This window comes from Miscanthus floridulus, chromosome 17 (genome assembly GCF_019320115.1).
Source record: "Miscanthus floridulus cultivar M001 chromosome 17, ASM1932011v1, whole genome shotgun sequence".
Classification (NCBI taxonomy): Eukaryota; Viridiplantae; Streptophyta; class Magnoliopsida; order Poales; family Poaceae; genus Miscanthus; species Miscanthus floridulus.
In genome coordinates, this window is record NC_089596.1 from 54,631,790 (window position 1) to 54,653,829 (window position 22,040).

The 22,040-nt window shown below is 42.7% G+C and overlaps 1 protein-coding gene, 1 long non-coding RNA gene and 1 pseudogene across 2 annotated transcripts; 2 read left to right on the plus strand and 1 right to left on the minus strand.

Moving 5' to 3' along the window:
• Positions 1-2,980: 2,980 nt before the first annotated feature.
• Positions 2,981-12,638, plus strand: LOC136516255 (uncharacterized). The gene is made up of 3 exons (XR_010773977.1): positions 2,981-3,126; positions 9,661-9,716; positions 12,314-12,638. It is a non-coding gene; the product is annotated as an uncharacterized lncRNA (long non-coding RNA).
• LOC136518226 (uncharacterized) lies at positions 3,328-7,293 on the plus strand (annotated as a pseudogene).
• A 5,769-nt stretch (positions 12,639-18,407) lies between the features above and the next one.
• On the minus strand, positions 18,408-19,311 carry LOC136514880 (transcription repressor OFP1-like). The gene has a single exon (XM_066508583.1). It carries the CDS (start codon positions 19,278-19,280, stop codon positions 18,525-18,527), a length of 756 nt encoding a protein of 251 aa, XP_066364680.1. The 5' UTR covers positions 19,281-19,311; the 3' UTR covers positions 18,408-18,524.
• Positions 19,312-22,040: the final 2,729 nt, after the last annotated feature.

Consider the following 22,040-nt stretch of genomic DNA (forward strand, 5'->3'; position numbering starts at 1 on the left):
AGCCTCAATCATGTTTGTAGATTTCTTCTTGGGCTTTCACTTGGCATCAGGGCAATCCTTAGCATAATGCTTGGGCTTGCCACAAGTGAAACAATTTCCCTTCTCCTTGTTCTTCTTCTTAAAAGGTGTAGTGTTCTTTTGTTTGAGTTCTTGCTGCAATTTCTTCTTGTGGGACGGTTGAGGATTTTTCCGCACCACATGGGCACTAGAACCTCCCTCAATAGTTTTCTTGCCATGAACATCTTTTGCTCTCACCTTCTCTTCAACATCCAAAGAGCCAATGAGATCAGCAATGCTAAACTCCTATCTCTTATGTTTCAGAGAAGTAGCAAAATCTGTGCCAAGCCTGTGGCAAGCTTTGTAATGATATAGCCTGCCACAAACTTGTCTAGCAATACACAACCAAAAATTTGCAGCTCTTTTGCCAGTGTTTGTATCTCATGAGCTTGTTCCACTACAGAATGGTCATCAACCATCATATAGTCATGAAACTGCTCCATGACATACAACTCGCTACCAGCATCAGAAACTCCATATTTGGCCTCAAGTGCATCCCACATCTCTTTACCGGTCTATAGTGGCACATATGCATCCACAAGTGGAGTCTCCTAGCATGCTAAGTATTGCTGCTTTGAACATCGTGTCCACATGTTCGGAATGCACGCTCCTCATTAGGAGTATGCGGTCCAACCGACCTTGGTTTAGCAATAAAGTAGCAATGCATAGCAGTCAACCACAAAATACACCTTTGTCGCCACCTCTAGTAATGAGTGCCCTCAAAGACATTCGGTTTCAGCATACCCGCAAAGCCAACAACCGAAAATTGCCTATCACATTTTTGGATTATTAGAAATTTAGACAATTTTAGTAGCAATTTAATCCAAAAAATAGCAATAATCAAAAGGTTTGTGACATCATATATGTGCTTGTGTGTTCTAAGCATGAGAATCATGTAGATGATACTAACCAGCAAGTTATTTATACACATCTTACTAGACAGCGAAGGATAGAGACATACCCAGTGGCAGAGTCGGATGCACTAGTCGACATAGTGCATGTCGGTGTAGTCGTCCTGAGCGATGCAGTGCAGAAGAGAAGCTGTGCTAATCACCAGTGATCCTCTAGGAAGTAGAGGACGAATCGAGTAGTCGTGCCACGACACTCCCCAAAATTGTGATTGCCGCCCTTCACCCGAGTAGGCAAACTCGAAGACATCAGACATTTTAGAGGCCTACTCTCCCAGGTCTGTGCACGTAGGAACCGGGACGGGGAAAACAAGAGAGCAGCTGAGAATGTGGTTTGTCTCGGGAGCAAAGAAATTGACTAACGTAGAAGCTAAGATTATATGCTTACGGCTAGGGAGACGATGGGGCACAGGAGGAGATCAGAGGACCGAGGAGACATGCAGACGACAGTAACAGACGAAACTTTTGCTCGCCACCAGCATAAAAGAGAGTAACTCCCGTAATTCTGTGGATTGAGTGGCAAAACAACTCCCATCCGTTAGTTCGCCTGCCTGCCTCGCCACGCCCACGCACTACACCATGACCTACTTTTGCCTACAGTTATGTGTTGGTAAAACCAGGCTTTTGACAACACATAATGTGTCGGCAATTCTATACCTTTTCAGAGTCACATAAACTGTCATCAATAATGGTGTACGGCTACATGTTTTGTGTTGGCGTTTATCGTTCCCACCCAAAAAGTGTCAGCAAAGTTTTTAGACAAAGAAACTATTATCGTAGCCTAACCAAACAACTATCCAAGTGTCATGGAAGGGGTATGTGCCAAAGCAATGCAGTGTTGGGCGGCAGACCGCGCGCCAAAATAGAGGCGTGCGCGGGAGCTAAATTGATAAATTTTGAGCCCACTAAAACAAGCCCACTCGTCTCTCTCCCACTTAAGCTACTCACAGCTAGCAGAGACCGACGCCTCATGCCACCAGCAAAGCCTGACCTCATGCGTCACCTAGCAGAGCTCCACCGCCGGTGCTGCCTAGGAGGATTCTGCTGCTGGCCGCCTCTAGGAGGGCTCCGCCGCCAGGCGCCGTCAGAAGCCACTGCTGGAGGCTAGCACTTGGCACGGCCGCCTGCTTCGATGACCGCCCTGACCGCCATCGAAGACCCTGGCCAGAGCCCCACCTGCCTCTCGCCCCTAGGTCCCCTGCCACCAAATCCAACGGGCGCCGGTGCCCCAGCCCCCACTACCTCAGCCCACCGCCGCCCAAACCCGCCGTCGCCCTAGCCCACCACCACCGGCCAGTAGGAGCGGTGCTACCACCGCATCTCCATTCCCCTCCACATCTAGGTGCGTCATCTCCTCATCCCCTTCCTCTCATCCCCATTCCCCTGCGTGCTAGGGTTTCGGCACAGCTTACTTTCTTATATTTTTTTCTTGGTTGCAGAAAGGAGTAGACGAAGGTGAGAAAGACTAGAAAGATTCAAGGTTTGGGTTACTTCTCTTGCCAAACTTTCATTCAGTCCAGATCTGCCCTCTTCCCCTCTTTGGAGAAGGAACATATTCAGCTCGATTTCGATGTGATGTTTACTGCCTTAGTTGATTTTGTAGAGGAACCAGTAGGATTCAAGATCTTGTACACAAGAGAATCCATCAGTTTGCATGTAAGTTTTCTTATGCTGGATCTGCAACTTATTTCTAGTCTAGTATATGAAGGCAAAGTTCACACAGATGGGAGTTCATAGTCTTTCTAGTTTGGTCCTTTATGCGAAAAAAATGTTGTGACTGTTCTATATAAAAAGAGAAGGGAATCAATTGAACTTTAAGCTGCAAGTGGAATTATAAGTTAGTCTTGGAACTATTGAAATGCATACATGTCTCCTCGTTGCAAAAAGATCAGATCTGAGTATTTGTTTCTTTCTTGTGCATGTTGCAAAATATCCAATAAGAAAGCACTAAAGGATTCAACTCTTCGATTTTTCTTTCTACACAAGTCATCACCAACTCGTCACCAACTGTAGCTTGGAAGTAAGTTTGCTTGTGCTCAGGTTTTTGACTTATTTGTATTGCCTTGTGTGATTAATTAGCGTTGGTAATGTTATCTATAGGGAGCCCGAGCAAGTTGGCCTTCTAGTCTTCATCTATTCTTCTACTGTCATTGCTTGATTGGTATGCTTTCCTTTTCTTATGAACTTTGTCTCTGCATTTGGCTTAGAATTGCAGGTTGTGTGTGATCTGTGATGTGATGATTTGGTTTATTAAAACTGGACTAAATTTCCCCTATAGTTCTTATTGATGGCTTGTGGTGAGATAATTTTTAGCATCAAGTGTGGTGAAATTGATTTAATTTGGACAATTGTTTGGCATGATCTTTATTTTTTTGTTGAACAACCCAATCTGAACTAAATGATTTTATATTTTGGGAGTAATATTTCACTATTTTGACACTGCATTTTGTAAAAGGTGCGTCATGGATAAAACATGGATGGATCAGCCTAGGTACATAATAAACCTATGACCATATACTAGAATCTGCATGCATAGGGTGTTTGGTCTGATATCTTGATCATCATTTGTAGGCAAACCCTTGTGTATAGAGAAGGAGTGGATATGTTTTTAGAGTTTGCCTTTAGTAATTCAGCAAAAGGAAATCAGATTTTGTGTCCCTGCAAGGCATGCAAGAACTCTTGTTGGAGGGTCCGTAGTATTGTACTTGAGCACTTGATATGTGAGGGATTTACAGATGGGTATATAACATGGGTGAATCATGGTGAACCTAGTTCCGGTTTTTTCACAAATAGCAGCCAACATGAAAGGGTAGAAGTAGGGGACCCAAATGAAGAGGATGACATTTCTGGTTTACTTCAAGACATAGCAGGGGGTTTAGATGTCCAGGGGGACTTAGAAGTAGACAACACGAATCAACACGATGAGGATATGGAAGCTTTTTACAAAATGGTAGAAGGTGCTGGCAAGGAGCTATATCCAGGTTGCAAGTACTCGAAGCTATGTTTCATTGTAAGATTACTGCATATCAAATTCATTGGGCGATGGAGTAACAAAAGCTTCGACATGCTATTAGAGTTACTTAAGGATGTCTTACCTGAAGAGTCATCACTTCCTAAAAACTTTAATGCTGCTAAAAAAATGGCAAAAGGTGTAGGACTTGGTTACGTGAAAATTCATGCATGTGAGAATGATTGCATACTGTTTTGGAAGGAGCATGCGAAGAAAGATGTATGTCCAAAATGTGATACTTCAAGATGGAAATCAAAAAATAGTAGTCCTAGTGGAAAACGTGTGCATAGGGTTATTAGGAAAGTTCTGCGTTACTTCCCTATAAAGAAAAGGCTGCAATGGTATTTTATGTGCTCAAAAACAGCAAGTGACACAAGGTGGCATGATGAAGGACGCACACAAGATGGTATGTTGAGGCATCCTGCTGATGCTCCTTTCTAGAAAGATTTTGACTCTAAGCATCCAATATTTTCATCAGAGAGTCGAAATCTTAGACTAGCTGTAGCTAGCGATGGCTTTAATCCTTTTAGGACCATGAAATCAACTTATAGCATTTGGCCTATTATTTTGATCCCATACAACCTTCCACCTTGGAAGTGTATGAAGCAATCAAATTTCATCCTATCCTTGTTGATCCCTGGACCTAAGGCACCTTGTGGTGATATGGATGTCTTTCTTGAGCCTGTGGTGGATGATATGGTAGAAATGTTTGTTCATGGTGTAAGAACATATGATGCTTCTAAGCGTGAACCCTTCCAACTACGTGCTGCCATAGTTTGCACCATATCTGATTTTCCAGGTCTAGGTTATTTGGTGGCATGTGTCACTTTCTGGCAAAGTTGCATGTCCTGAATGCCACTTAGATACATGTTCTTTCCAACTAAAAAAGGGAGGCAAGTGTGTCTACATGGGCCATCGTAGATTCTTAGATGCCGAACACAAGTTTCGGTTTGATGCAGATTCATTTGATGGTACCATAGAACTTAGGCCAGCACCTATACCTCTTAGTGGAGAGGAAATATTGGAGCTGACAGCCAATATATGCACAACCTTCGGAAAGGACCCAGTAACCAAGAAGCCAACCAAGCGTCAGTGCAATCCAACTACAGAGGAGCCATCCAAGCGAAAATGCAAGAAAGTTAATGATCCACCAACTGTTTGGAAAAGAAAATCCATTTGGTTTAAGTTGCCATATTGGAAAGACCTACTTCTATGGCATAATTTTGATGTTATGCACATAGAAAAGAACGTGTGTCAGAATATTATTGACACACTTTTGGACACCGATGGAAAATCCAAGGATAACTTAAATGTTCGCTTGGACATCTAGAAACTTGGCATTAGAAGTGATCTTCATCCTGTTAGTGTAGAAGATAACTTTTATTTACCTCCAGCACAATTTACAATGAGTCCTGATGATAGGGAAGCATTTTGCCAAGTATTGAAGGATGTGAAGTTCCCAGATAGTTATGCATCTGATATGCATTCGTAATGTGCAAGTGAAGGAGAAGAAGATAATTGGATTAAAGTGCCATGACAACCACATATTGTTGCAGCACTTACTTCCCATTGCTGTTCGGAATATACTGCTAGAAAGAGTAAGTGCAGCACTAATTCGTGTGAGCAATTTCTTCAAGAAGATCTACTCACCCACTATTTGTATCAGTGATATGCAAAAACTAGAGGCTAAAATAGCTGAGACACTAAGTGTCCTTGAGACTATATTTCTGCCATCATTTTTTGATATCATGGTTCATTTGATGGTGCATCTGCCTGCTCAAGCAAGACTTGCTGGTCCTGTACACTATCGTTGCATGTGGGCAGTAGAGAGGTACCAAACTATTTTCAATTGCTATTGAACATATTTGTAGTTAGATTCCACGCTAAAATTGTTACTTCATAGGTATTTGATGAAGTTGAAGGGCTCTGTTCGTACTAGAAGTCATCCAGAGGGATCAATTTGTGAGACCTACAAATTTGATGAGAGTCTTACTTTCTGCTCCAAATTTTTGAAAGGCTGTGAGACTGGACAAGTAGGAAATGGTGAAAGTATGGACTGTGAAATTTGTACTACACCATTCTTCCAAAGCACAGGGCAAGCTTTGAGTGGCAAGTGCATTATATCCATAGAATACAAGACTTGGGTTCAAGCACATAGATATGTATTGTTCAGCTATGATAAGATAGAACCATACTTGAAGTAAGCAATCCACACAACTTGACACATTGCATTTCTCGTGTTCTTATCTATACATTTCTCAATGGGTACCACACCTTTGCAGCAAACATGTGGAGTACCTTTCCTCGATTGGTCGCCGCAATCAGCGACAAATGACTCGTATCCATCATGAAATGTTTCATGATTGGTTTAGAAAGCATGTAAGTAAAGGCGTGATTAACATGTTCTGTTCAGATCTAATATAGTTAAATTAACTAGACATAATGTGATATTTACAGGTGGAAGGGTTAGTTGAAAGTGGTGTAGAAGTACCAGAAGAGATACATATTTTGGCAAATGAACCTTTCATGATTGCAACAACATACAATAGCTATGCAATTAATGGATTTAAATTCCATACGTCCTCCTATGATGAGGGTAGACCAGTTCAAGGCAGTGGAGTAGCTTTGGTTGCCCAGACCTCTTGCTTTGAAAATGGAAACAATGTGGACCTAGTTATGAGAAACAAGATATACAATGGCATCATCAAAGAAATCATTGAGTTAAACTATCGCAACAAAGGAAACATAGTTTTGTTTAAATGTGATTGGGTGGACAATTGCATTCAAGATAAATGGGTAAAAAAAGATCAATTTGGGGTTACAAGTGTTAATTTAAAGCATTTATTCAATACTGGAGAAAATATGTTAGATGAACCTTTTATCTTGGCATCACAAGCTGTACAGGTTTACTATGTTAAGGAAGGTCTTGAATCAGATTGGTATGCTGTTGCCTAGTCAAAACCACGTGATCTTTATGATATGGCGGTTGAAAATGAAATACGTAACCCAATGCCTTATTTGGATGCAAATGTTGATCTCAGTGGTCTATTTGGAGATGTTGTACATGTAAGGACTAATATAGATGGGGTCATTGTTGCTAAAAGAAAGAGGAAGTAAGTCTCAAACACCATCAATTGTTGTTGGTGCTATGCAGATTTTTCTTTGACATAATTGCTTTGTTGGTCTGAACTAATTGTTGATTGCTTACATACTTGCACTACTGTTTTATGAGAATCCTGTACTAATTCATTTTCGTTTTTTTTCAGGATAAACAATGTCAAAAGCAAGGGAAAAAAGAAAATCCGTGGAGCCAACTGATTATGAAAATGGCGTGGAGCCAAATGTTTATGAATCTGAAAGGAATGAAAACATCAGGCTAAGGGTGCAGAAAATGCAAGAACTGAAAATTCAAGCTACTGCACAACAACTTAGCTCAATGCATCAAACAAACAAAAATAAAAAGGTATGTATTCCCATGAATCTGAAATATATGTTCTCAAAGAATTCTGTGAAGTGTCTATGGAAATCTGAACTAATTGTGTCCCCAAATGTAGACCCGAACTCCTGTTGAGGCAACTGGACGTAACTTACGATCTAGCTCTAGAATAAGTGACGCACAGGTTGATATGCAAGCTATGAATGAACATCCTGAGGAATCAACTTAATGAAGGTATTCGTCTCTATGTTGTGACAACTAATAATGCAATGCATCATGCATACTTAAGTTGGGTGTACTATGTTGTATTTGTTTTCCAGATGTTCCCGAACAGCCCAAAAAAATGTTCGAGGACCTACTACAAAGGCTGATATCTATGCAAGGCAAAATAAGCCTAAACTCCAATTGGATGTCAATGCGTGTGGTCAACCTTGCGGACCATCAGGCACTAAATTTGCTAACTTCATTGGAACACTTGTTAGAACAAAGGGTTTCCCAATTGCACATGATGATTGGAGGAAGGTCTATCCACGCAAAAAGTATAAGCTTTGGACAGATGCATAGGTAGTGAAATTGGCTGCAAATCTACCTACTGCAGTCATGTGATTGAGTCCTAACTTATTATTTGTGTGTTGTACAACTATATTGGAAAGTAGACAACTGTGTCTTCAATTGGTTTATGAAGACAACAGCTATGAAGTAGAAGGAGTTTAAAGCAGAATTGAAAAAAGGTGTATGATGATGACATGGAAGATGATGAACTGTTTGCTCTGTGCGATGACAGAGTTCATATGGATGACTGGAAGTGGCTAGTTAATCATTGGATGTCTCCGGAGGCAGCTGTAAGTTACAAATTACTCGCTCATTTTCATAATGTATGTGGCACATAATTATAAACATGAAATAATTTGGTAGGCCCATTCTTTGAGGGGGAAAGCAAACCGTTCAAAGCTGACCCAAAACTATACAACTGGGAGTAAGAGTCATGCATGTGTTGGTACTGAAATGGTATGCAACATCTATTTTTAGTTTGTTTTCCCTTTCTTCGTATCCTGTAACTACAATAACATATATATGGTTTAGGGTGAGGAGCTAGGGTGTCCCCCTCGTAGAGATGAATTGTTTATCAAAACTCACACACACAAGAATGGAGTACCTCATAAAGGAGCTGCAACAATAATTGTAAGTGTGATAAACACAAGCAATTTCTTATGCCATCATATTTTACTAATTTTTTTGCTTGCTGCAGAATGCACTTCAAGATGCAATTAGAGATAATCTTGTACTGAGAGACAAGAGTATCCTAGGAAGGTGATGCTTATTCCTATGTTTGTGGGGCAGAGAAGAATGGATATGTTCGTGTTGTGGGTTTGGGGCCAAGTCCAGTAGATTTGGAAATGTCTGGAGCTAGAAAATACACATCTACAAGGCTTCAAATGGAGATAGAAGCTCAGTCGGCAATCTGATAAGAGAGTGGAAGATCTAACAAATCGTCTGGACATAATTCAAGAAACTCTATATAGATTGCTGCAGCAACAAAATGCCAATAGCACTCCCCATGGATCTAATAATGCACCACATGGTGGTAACTGTTAACCTTTATCTCTTACAGTTTTCTCTTTGGCAGTGCAATAATTGTTCAATGGTTTTTACTTTGATTTAGAGCTTGAGGGCTGCACCAACCTATCATGATGAAGAAGTACATGAAGAAGAACAAGAACAAGATGCTAGATCATATGCAGGGGATGATATGGCTGATATGCACTTATATGATGATGATGACTTTCTGAGTAGACGAGTGGTCCTTTGAGAGGAGCAACATAATGAGGTAATTTCCTTTGTGTTCTTGCTACGCCTTTAAGCGGAATCAGACCATATTGCATTGGTATTAGTATTTTTACCCTACTAAAATATATTTTATGCTTCAGGGTGGCAGAGATGTGATACTATATAATGTAGTAAGGCCCTATGAAGTTGCTGTGGCAAAGGCTACCGTTCAAACAAAGAACCCAAGGGCTATTGTTGGGGGTACTGCTCTTGGCGTGCGGTTCTGTGAAGTGGTTGTTAACCATGTGTTTATGAGGAACGCTGTACTGCCCCATCCATATGAAGGGGTCACCACCATTCTAGAGGCTCGTGGGAGATGCATTGCTTGGCCACATGACAGAGTAATGGTCTAACCTCTTTATATTCTTGAAAAAAATGATCATTATATTTTACTGATTAGTAATATATTTGTTTTCTACTAGATGAAGGATGACAAGAAGTCATTGCAGCAGTCAAAAGGTGGTGGCACAGCTTGAAGGTATTTTACTTGAACATTTTGATGTATATATTTAGCTAGCAGAGGAAGCCATAACTATTTGTTAATTGCATTGGTTAATTGCAACTGCTCTTGGAAGTTAAACATGGTTCTAGTAATTTGTTTCGTGTTGTATGAACATGGAACTTTACAAGCTCGTAAAATTAGAGTGCAAGGTCGTGACACTTTCTATACTACTATTTATAAAACAAATCCACAAGTTGTCATTAATCCATTTAGATAGTAATTAGGATTTATACAAATGATAGCATATCCACGTTCAGTATGTGATCCCCGTTAAAAAAAACTTTCAGTATGTGATTCCATCTTATATAGTCATTTGTTAGTTGCGTATCTCTCCATTATTCTGAATTTTCATTTGACATGCCATAGGCCTGAAATTGGGGACAAATACCTTTGTAATAATGCAGCACAATTATCTCTGTTCTGATAGTTTGTGAGGCTGCAATGTTGCGTCACTGGAGTTTTGGCTTCTACGCTGGCATCCTTGAGAAATGGCAACTGTGAGCATGGGATAGTTCCTGATTCGATCTTTAATTCAATTTTGTTATTTAAAATCACTGTAGTCTGTTTTCGTAGTAGTCTCATGCCCTGGACACCTTGAGAAATGGCAACTATGAGCATGGGATTGCGATATTCATGTATGCAAAACCTTCTCCATGCTCCTCTCAAGCTCATGTAGATTTTACTGATTGTACAAGGGAACCTTTTTTCTTCTTTTCTTAGGTATCCATTTAAGTTGACAGTCTCAAGAATGTTAGTCCTGATTCAGTTCAGATCTTACTAGATATGAACAAAAGTTGATATTGTATTTTTGTAACTCCTTGTCATTTTTCTTAGATTATATACCATATTGCTTTGATGCTTCTGTTTGTGAGTACAGGTTTTAACTAAATCTGCTGTCAACTAGCTTTTTTCCCAATGACTTGTTTGATCATGCAATCCATAGCTGATAATACAATGCATATATCATGCCCTGCATGTGGTTATATGGCTCAATGCCAATTCAGCTTCCTTCATACTGGCATCATTAATCTGGAGTGTTTGCATGGTTATTTTATTTTTAAATCATAATGCCATTATTTGGGAATTGGGACAAGGAAACTATATGATAGACTCCAAAAAAATTAAGTTTTTCTGTGCACACATGGGTGCTTGCTGTCACCATTTATACAGTATGATAAAATGCCTTTTTCTTGAGTCACATTGAACATACCAATATTTTGAAGATAGCTAGGATTTTACATGTACATTTGACATTATTTGCCACTAGGAACCTAACTCGATGCGAGATTACATTGAGTTCATGTTTTTGCGTCCACACATGGTATTATTTTCAATCAAGCTCCATTGGATGCAAATTTCCCTGTTTTTCTTGCCTAATTCTAGGAGTTGAGGTGCATGATCCCAACAATATGGCGAGATCCACTTTCGTCCCTCTAACTCTTTTTTGCCTTTTGAACTAGAAGGGTCATGCTTTAGTTAAAAGGCTTTGCATGTGTCGATGTTCTAGTTCTGGGCATATATGGATTCTTTTTCATCTCTTGCTAATTTTGTTCATGTGACCTAGTTTTTTTAGCTAATATCAGTTTACAATCTAGATCAGTAGGTGTGTATCGTTTGCAAAATTAAAGATATTGATTTACTGCAGTTCAGCTTGTAATGATCGTTCTTTCTTTTTTGAATATGTACTCATCATCTTTAGTCTACCTATTTGCTATTAGTGATTTTTGTTACAATACAAGAGCATATATAATGCAGATGCAAAAAAACATATATTTCAGATAGCATAGGTGTAGTTTTTAGTCCAAATGAGTCATTTGCTTCTCACTTGTCTAAACTGAGCCTTAAGCTATCGAAGATGGCACAATAGGGCATAGCAGATCATGTGTCTTTACTTCTCTGGTACCTAGGTCGATGTGAGTATTAGACAGCATAGATGCATTCCATTAGTAAATTTTATCTATCGGCAAGCTGCAGTTCCATCTTTTGCTCCTTGTATGCATGTTTGTGCATCACATGAATAAATAGTTTAGTTCAGATTTGCCCATCACTAGTACCTGGGCAGTGCGCTTGTAGTAGTAGCTCATCTGAGGCAAGTATGCCAGGAAAACAGAGCTTATGGAGTAGAAAACATAGCAAGGCCATTAGAGTAACCTCGCTTGTTACCTTGATGTTAGCACATCACTTTTGCGCATTGCCTCATGACTGACCGCAACATCTGCCATGGTTCATGTGCCCTATGGCATTTGGCTTAATAATCTTTGGATGATCTCCTATGCTGAAATGTTGTAAATCATTGTAAGCATTGTCACACCATCAATATGAAATGTTTGCTACATAAAGAAGCTTTGGTTCATTAAACTGTGTTCCCTTTTCCTTCTGTCTATTTTGACCTGCTTTATCTAATCCTATGGTGTCAATTGAAGGTCCAAGAGGCTGCAGATGCTTAGGTGCCATCTACACATAGCAATATAAATGTGTCCCATAATTTTAGGAATTTTGCATAGTGTGCATTTCATATTAGGAGTTAATGTACAGAGCACATTGCACTGATATTTCACATTTTTTCATGTTAGGTACTATGTGGTGTTGCAAGTATTTTGGATTGGCAACCTTTTGAGGTTCGATCAAAGAGCTGTTACATGTTCTGTAGAGTGGCAGCAACCATATGTGCATGAAGCTGGTGTTCAAGTATTTTGGAGTGGTAGCAACCATATGTGCACGAAGCTGGTGTTCAAGTATTTTGGAGTGGCAACAAGTGTCCGAGAATTGTTGTAGGACGACATGATCTATTGATATCTTAGCTTTAGTCATAACCAATTAATACAAGACTTGTACTATGTCTATACATGTCTGTAACTGACTAATCTATATCTTGGACCTATATGGCTCTATGTACTATGATCATCACTTGACCTGCTCGCTCTCTCGCTCGCTCTCTCGCTCGCTCTCTCTCTCTCTCTCTCTCTCTCTCTCTCTCTCTCTCTATATATATATATATATATATATATATATATATATATATATATATATATATATATATATATATATATCAAGTTGGTGTATGTATGGAAGATCTAATATATTATTTATAAAAAATCAAGTGAATTTGTTCAATATGATGCCTTCTATATGAGCAAAAGTGGATTTATCAAATTATTTTAATTGTAATTATATCTATGCAGTTTTGCCGACAATTTTTTTTGGGCAGGGTATGGTTTGTCAAATACCATGCTTTGGCCAACATATAAATTATCGACAAAGGTCTTAACTGTCGGCGTAGGTCTTAACTGTCGACAAAGAGTTAACTGTCGGCAAAGGTTTCAACTGTCAGGCATAGGTAGACCGTTTGCCTACACATAAAGTGTCGGGGATTCTGTTAACTGTCGGCAAAAGTTTCGCCGACAGCTTCTAGCGCTGACTGTTTCTAAACTGTCGGCAAAACTTTTCAGCGGGAGGTTATCTGTCGACAAAGGTGCCCTTTGCCTACAATAGAAAGTGTCGGCAAAAGTATGTTGTGTTATAGTGATGGTCCGGCGGCGGCGGTAGCGCGCGTGTGGTACACCTATGTCCTTTTTTTCAGCTTCTCAATATAGATGGATAATATCCAGCCATATAAACCGAGTCACCATCCAGTCAAAATTATAAACGATATTAAACCATATATCACGTATTATTACGAGCCATAGAGTTTATTTGATTTATTAAATATTATATGGGCCAAGCTCATAATATATCTAACAAGAGAGCATAGTAAGAGCATCTCTAATAATTTTCAAGAAGCAATGGGTAAATCAATGAATTTTTAAGTGTCTAAAAAATTGAGGAGTATACTCATTAGGTTCTTACAACTATTTCTGATATCTTGCCTCTAAAAGAGAGAAACAATTTTGCTGTTAAGGTTATTGCTTGTGCGTTGCAACTAAAACAAAATAATATCCAACCACCTTAACGTGTTCTAGAGCTACAGCTACAGCCACAATAAAGGTCGCCGGACACGGAGATAGACACTCCGTCCATTTGTGGCAAAACAGCGAGCGTTGCCACGACAAGATTCAACGACGGCGAAGGCTGAAGCGTGAAGTATAGATCCTTACATTGGCAAGGATCCATGTAGTTGTGTGGGCTGGTTATTGGCTGGATTAAAGTCACGAGCATCAATCTACAAAATAGAAGTGCAACTTTAGTATCATTTGATGATTATTTTTATGAAAATGCCGAAGGTAGGGCGTGCATTTCGTCCGGACACACGTTGGTGGGCCTTGGCACTCGCCCGAACGGCCCAACAGTCAACATTGCCATCCGCATGAACATTAAAACAAAAATCGCCACTTTCACCTTCCTCTGGAATCGTCGCTGTGCCCGTATCCATTCTCGAACCCACTCTCCGCATTTGCATCGCCGCGGCGTGCTCCACCGTGACCGCGTCGCCGTGCCCGCAACACAGCGGCGTGCTACAACTGCGCATGAGCGCTGCCGCCTGCCTTCATGTCTCCCTACCGCCACTCACCACTCGCCGCTGAGTTATTCAAGCCGACGCTGCGTGGTCCACGGTGACTGCTCTGGTGCGACATTATTCACTATGCCCAGCCGCTTGCCTGCTGCCATCCTCCCTCTCCACTGCACCCAAGAGTCGCTTGCTGGCTACCGCAGTTCCCACCAGGTAGCCCATGGCTGCCGGCAATGCCATGTTTCAAGTATTTTAGGTGTTTCAGAAGTTGTTTTCAAGTATTTCATCTGGATGTTACAATGGTTATATACGTATGTTGCAAGTATATGTCACTACTACAGAAATGAACTTGCGCAGCGTTGCATAATTGGCCTCTGTGGCGGGCACTGTTTTTGCCCGCCACGGTAATTCGGTGGCCGGCCGGCCACTGAGACGCCCGCTGTGGTAAATGATTTACGGCAGCGGGCAACCTTATTTGCCCGCTGCGGTAAATCCCCATTTACCGCAGCGGACATCTTAACGCGTCCGCCACGGTAAATCGATTAACTGCAGCGGGCAACCTTATTTGCCCGCTGTGGTAAATCCCCATTTACCGCAGCGGACATCTTAACGCGCCTGCCATGGTAAATCGATTTACCGTGGCGGGCACACTAAAAGGCCCGCCACGGAAAAAGGCAAGGCCCAAATGGCCCAGCGCCGGCCCGATAGGTGTCTTCATATATAAGCCAGCACTTAGGGTTCCTTTTCACTCCTCTCACCCCTCGCCCTCCCTCTCACTCTTCTCAGATGAGCCCCTCTCCCTCGACCCCCACCCCTACACTCCCCATCCTCTATCTCTCCCGGTGGTGGCGGCGCTCTTCTCGGCCGTGGTGGCGCGGCTCACGCGGGCGGAGGGCGGTGCGGTGGCGCTGCTCACATAGGCAAAGGGCGGTGCCGTGGCGCGGCTCGTGCGGATGGAGGGCGGCGCGGTGGCGCTGCTCGCGCGGGTGGAGGGCGGCGCCATGGCGTGGCTTACGCGGAGGGAGGACGACGCGTTGAGACGGCTCGCGCGGGCGGAGGTTATTGCGGCGGCCTGTCCTCCACCGGGCTACAGCGGCGTGGCGTTGTCTCGATCCACCTCCAGCGACGGCCACGACGGCGGATCTGCCCCGACGAGGGCATATCCGGCCCCGGCGAGGGTGGATCTGGACCCGGCGGCTCCACGGCGTCGATTCGGCCACCAGCGGCTCCACGGCGTCGATCCGGCACCGGTGGCTCCACGGCGTGAATCCACATCTGGCGCCCCTCTCCCGGCGGCTGGTGGGCCTGTCGACGGCGGATCCGGCGAGGTGGAGCTCAAGGCGAGCTCGCATCGGATCCCGGCGGCGCTAGGGTTTCGGTAGGGTTTTGGACTATTGGGTTAGAAACGGGCTCGCCAGTGGGCTCGAGAACGGGCTCCTAGTTTTTTTTTGTTTTTTTAAAATGATTAACCGCAGCGGGCATCCTAACGTGCCCGCCGTGGTAAAAGTATATTTACCGCGGTGGGTACGTTACACCGCCCGCCGCGGTAAATCGGTTAACCGCGGTGGGCAAGGCCGCCCGCCGCGGTTAAGCCACGATTTACCATGGCCTCTAGGCCGCGGCGGACGGCTTTGCCCGCCGCGGAAAACCGAAAACGCCCGCCTCCAGTAAAGTTTTTGTAGTAGTGTGTTTTAAGTGTCTCAGTTGTTTCATATGTATGTTTCAAGTATTTCATCAGCATGTTGTAGAAGTATATCTGAATGTTGCATCACATGCATGTTTCAAGCGTATGTTTCAAGTTTTTCAGGTGTTTCATACGTATGTTGCAAGTGTTTTATCTAGATGTTGCAAAACTAGATCTGGATGTTGCATGCGTTAACAATGGCTTTCAAGTGTTTTCAAGTGTTTTGCAAGTGTTTCAAACGTATGTTGCAAGTGTTTCAACTGTTTCGAACTTATGTTGTAAGTGTTTCATCTTGATTTTATAAAAGTAGATTTGGTGTTGCACATGTTACAATGGGACCACCTATCGCAGCCGTCGCTGTAGCTGCTAGGGCGTTTGAAAGCGTATAAGGCACGAGTGGTCCCCGCCTACAAGGGCATTGGAAAGCGTACGAGGCATGAGCGTCGAGCGGTCTCTACGTGTTTTTCAGTCGGGCGAGCGGCATGTGCGGTCGGGTGGTGCGGGCCCCGCGTGGTCGCACCAGGGTGTAGGCGTGGGAAACGGGGTACTGGCACTCGGCACGAGCATCGAGCGGCCTCTGCGTGTTTTTGGGCCTAAGCCACGATTTACCGTGGCCTCTAGGCCGTGGTGGACGGCTTTGCCTGCCGCGGAAAACCGAAAACGCCCGCCTCCAGTAAAATTTGTGTAGTAGTGTGTTTTAAGTGTCTCAGTTGTTTCAGATGTATGTTTTAAGTGTTTCATCAGCATGTTGTAGAAGTATATCTGAATGTTGCATCAGATGCATGTTTCAAGCGTATGTTTCAAGTTTTTCAGGTGTTTCATACGTATGTTGCAAGTGTTTTATCTAGATGTTGCAAAACTAGATCTGGATGTTGCATGCGTTAACAATGGCTTTCAAGTGTTTTCAAGTGTTTTGCAAGTGTTTCAAACGTATGTTGCAAGTGTTTCAACTGTTTCGAACTTATGTTGTAAGTGTTTCATCTTGATTTTATAAAAGTAGATTTGGTGTTGCACATGTTACAATGGGACCACCTATCGCAGCCGTCGCTGTAGCTGCTAGGGCGTTTGAAAGCGTATAAGGCACGAGTGGTCCCCGCCTACAAGGGCATTGGAAAGCGTACGAGGCATGAGCGTCGAGCGGTCTCTACGTGTTTTTAGTCGGGCGAGCGGCATGTGCGGTCGGGTGGTGCGGGCCCCGCGTGGTCGCACCGGGTGTAGGCGTGGGAAACGGGGTACTGGCACCGGCACGAGCATCGAGCGGCCTCTGCGTGTTTTTGGCCGGGGCGAGTGGTGCATGCGGTCCGGGTGGTTGTCTGCATGGGCGCACCAGGTGTAGGCGCGGAAAATAGGGTACTGGCACCGGCATCCTCCGGGCCCGGGCGTCCGTCCAGACGTCTGGGCGCTAGCATTTCCCTTAATTTTATTAAAATAATCATGTTACGTGTGACAAAATCATTATGGAAATATATTTATTTGGTACATATTATATCAAAGCCATTTATTCATCGTGGTTGAGCTTATGACAGGTGGGCCTGCGTGTTAAATATTTTTGATTTGAGTCAAATAATCAATTGTGAGTGGTTTCGTGATGAAAGTGCCCAAGTTTTGATTGGTGCTAAATATTTTGGAGAAGGAAACAGACTTTTGGAGGACTGAAGGAGAAATTACGTAAAGTCCGTCTGAACCCCTGCACGTATATCCTCTGGCAACGTATATCTACTTGTATATCTGAGAGTTTTTTTCTTTCTTAGGAGAATAGAGTCCTGTCAGATATTAACATCTAGTTGAATCCTATAACCGGTCATTATCATTATCGTTAGAGATACAAGTTCGACATGCCTAGTGGACTGGGTGCTAAACGGGTAGGCGGGTAGGTGGGATTTGATATTATCGGGTAGATAATGTTATCTACTTAGGTGTAGAGATAAGAAATTCTTGATTATTTTTAAATAAATCTAACCACTTTTATATATTTTTTTCTCTTGTACATTTACATTGAGGACCTTGCACTTCTTATTTCTGTCTATGTCTTTCCACCTCTAGATTAGTAGATTGATGCGTGTATATTTTTCGGCACGATTGGATCATTTTTCCCAAATGTGGAAAGCTTGGGACTTGAGATAATAACTAAATAAGAAGTTATTGGAGAGCAATTTTTTAATCTTGCTCACATGATTGGCGCCGCTGCATAGACATAGTATAGTGAAAATCAAATAGTAGAAAGGTGGAAACGAAGTAATACTGAACTGAGAAGAGCAAGCGGCCGCCTCCAACTAGCTTTAATTTAAGCTGTTTTTATTTTTTTCTCCCAAGCGAAAGTTATGGCGTATGGACCATAATACCTCCTTTATGTTAACATGGCAGAAGCGCAGTGTGAAAGGGTTTACCTTTTGAGTTAGCACAAACACAACTCATGCAATCACTATAACCATATACTTTTCGAATAATTAAGCTTGAACATAACCTTCAAAAAAAAATTAAGCTTGAACATACAGGTTCTTGTTTACTCATGTGTAACATCATATACACTCTGATAACACATATGCATGCATTTATTTACAGATTCACATTTACTGGCATATAGAGCCCGGCCAGTTGTGCTTAATTTACAGTTGATCATCGACACTACCGATCTTCACATCACATAATAATCTCAATCTTCAGCAATATCTTGGACAATCTCATGCCAAATTTCCCTGAAGACCTCCATTATAACTCCATGGTACTCCCTCGAGTTGAGTGACAAGTAGCACTCAAGAAGTTCCTGCATATCCTCCAGTGCGTTCATGTCGTTCTCGACGATCATCTCCACCATGCTCTCCTTGAAATCCCTGGGCGGGTCTGTCGACGCCTTCACGACAGCGAAGCTCCTCCTAGCAGCGCTTCTCCGGCCACCAATAGCACTCGTAGTACTGATGACGCTACTGCCACTGAGAGCAGGTAACCTTCTGCTCCTCAGCCTCGGCGAGCTCGGGCATGTACCGCTTGTAGATCCGGTAAGCACTGCCCTTGTGCGAATCGGACGTAGCTGCAAGTCTTGAAACTCGTGCTTGGCTTCGATGACCATGGTGCTTGCTGGGCAATGGTGGTGGTGGTGGTGGTGGTGGTGATCTCTAGGGAATTGGATGTCTGATGCCTTTGGGTTAAAATGGAGAGTGGAGGGGCGTAGTTTCTCATCGAGTGACATATTATGCTTTGTGTTTAGGTAGTAGGAGCAGGAACGGTGTGGGGATAAAGGAAGCGGTTTGGGAGCGATGCTTCCATGGTAGTAGTGGTTTGATCTCTTAGAGGTTCTTGTTGTTTCGCTGTTTCTTTTGCTTGCTGGCCTGGGTTTCTTCATGTCCCTCAGCTTGTAGAACCAAGAGTTTGGCATGAGATGGGATAGTTTGAACCTGTGATGGTTGCTCATCTCTCTCTCTCACACACCCTGTGTGTGTCCTTCTCTCTCAGTATGGTTCGATGTGCACCATGGAGCATTACATGGAGGGGAGGGCTGTCGTCTATATACCATGAAAGTGCGGCAATATAATGGGAGGTACATGATTCTGAGCTGAGAACACCAAAATATATGTACACAATTCCACGCACGCGCTACAAGTTGGCGGAATAAGAAACGAGCCAAGATCGATCATATGTGTACCATAGCTAGTACACAATTTCAGTAGGAAGTCTTTTCAACAACCAATTAGAAGATATCAGCAGCACCTTTGAAAACCGCTTCAGTGTCGTACCGGTTCAGTCATTATGACTTTGTAGTTGGAATGATGTAGAAACTTCTTCCACGATTATGAAACCGAGATAGTACAGTTTGGAGAAATAGCAGAAAGTCTTTAGTAGCTTCGAAGTTGCTAAGCGAAATCAAGTGTGTGGGCCAAATGGTCCTGGTTGATTGCTACACATGGAAAGGATAGAGATATGCATGTTTATGGGGCGAGCAACTTATGTAATGCTATAAACTGTGTCTAAATTTGCACTCCGTGTTCTTTAATCCAGCTCTAATACTCATTACCCTGCCTTTTTAGAGCACTGCCACATTAACCTTTTGCCTCAAGAACAACTTTACAGTAAAGCACAGGAATATTCCCTCGCTTTTTCCAAATTAACTACTGTTGCCTTGTGGGAACTTTATTTTGCTGTATGGAGTATCCTTGTTTCTCTTTACCATTAATAAATGAAAAAGAGAACAGTTTAATGTGTCATTAAGTTTGGCCCAAGGGATTATTGCTCACTCATCGATGAACACCGGTCGCTAAAGGATAGATTCATACCTGCAAAAAAAGGTTAGAGACTTAGAGTTATAGGTCATAGCTTGAAATAATGCTGCAGAAAAGAATCCAAACTCAACGAAACTGCATGCCCTCCTTGATGTTAAACTTAAGGGATAGATAAATTGCTATTTTTTTATTATTTGCTTGGCGTATTTTGTAACAGAACCGACCAAATCATAAGAACGTAAGTACAAAAACAATCACCGAAGCGATCAAATTCCTGTACTTAAGCTCCCATAATCCCGGTAGTCCGGAAATCACGAAGGATTTCAACCAACTCTCGACATACAAACCAAGATCGTAATGATTCAACACAACACATCATCTGTTACAACATTTCACAAGTAGCATTCGGATTACATCCATCCGAGTTCAAATAAATATTACAAACCGAGTTTGAGTGTGCGGAAGCAACATAGTTTAGTACAAAACATCATAGTTTTCAAATACATTGCCAGTTCTGAGTCATGTCCCACAAAAGCATTGTCAGGTATGAGAACTAGTAGAGACCGTGCCCAACGGTCTAGTCTTCATCCCCAGCTGGGAGAAGGCAGTACTTGCAGCAACCAAAGAAGAACTGGTCATCAGCAACAGGTGGAAAATAAACCCTGAGTATGAGAAGGTACTCAGCTAGACTTACCCGACAAAAATCAGAAATAAAAGACACCAAGGATCATGCAAGGCTTTTCAGGTGGGCTAGCTTGACACAGTTGCATAAAAGAGCTTATGATTATAATAACCAATTTAAACTTATTATCAAGCTTATCATTAATTACCTGTCCACTAGATTAGCACCAGTACTAGAGCACTCACTTATTAGGAGCAATCAATATTAACCATAGCAGGTATAATAAGGCTGTCGTCATCATATCACCATTTCCGAACCATTAAGTTATTAAGTGTATCTACATTGGAGATAAGCCCGTCAAGTTCTCACTAACCGGGAGAGACGGCGATTCGAATCGAATTACAACTCAGCTGAGGGGGTATTCCTAACTCTCACCCTGGCATACTTTGCAAGGGTAGCCGTGGGTCACCTTTGGAGCATCTCAGGAACCAAATTCGCGGGTTCGATCAGCGCCAGCACTCTCAGGGATTACCCTTCTGCCAGGATGATCAGGACTTTTAAATCACATGCCCTTGGACTCACGCCTACGGCTCCCTTCCAAGGCGCACTTTATACTTATCGACTCCCGGCCTGAGGTGAGCTACTCGGCTTCGCGGTCGGTCTTCAGGCCGGCCAACTAAGAGAGAGGCATGCGTTCAACATGAACAGGAAAGGCTCCAAGAATCAGTCCTTAAGCGACACAGACGGAGTCACTGCAAACCGGCAAGCCTCCGTCCGGTCTTCATTTCAAATTAAGACTGGTTCTTTTCCACGATAGCAAATATAGCCAACCGTGCCACATGTATCATCCTATATCTCGCAGGTGACAGAAAATCACCCGACTTCTACCGCGTTTAAGCAGGGCTAAGCACTACTCGAGCCTGAGCTACATAGGATTCAGGGTAACAATATCTGGACAAGGAATGGGTAACCAATGCAGCAAGTGTTTGCATCCAACACCTAAACTTAATGCAACAATATATGTAATAATAATACTGTAACTGCAGTTCAGAAATTAGGAGGCTTAATATGCTCCGGGGCATGCCTTTCACAAAGTTGCAAGGACGGTGGTCAGGGCACTCAACGGCGACCTCGTCTGGCACTTCTCCTGAAGGCTGCTCCTCCTGAATCTCCGGTGTCGGCTGCTGCTCGTTCAGTTCCTCGAATTCCAGCAGGGTTACTCCTTCCGGTACACCTATTGCATGCCGATGCACAAGATAAATATCATGGATGCATAAGAAATGACATGATGCTCATGATGATGAATGAATCACAATGGGTGTTTACGAAAACA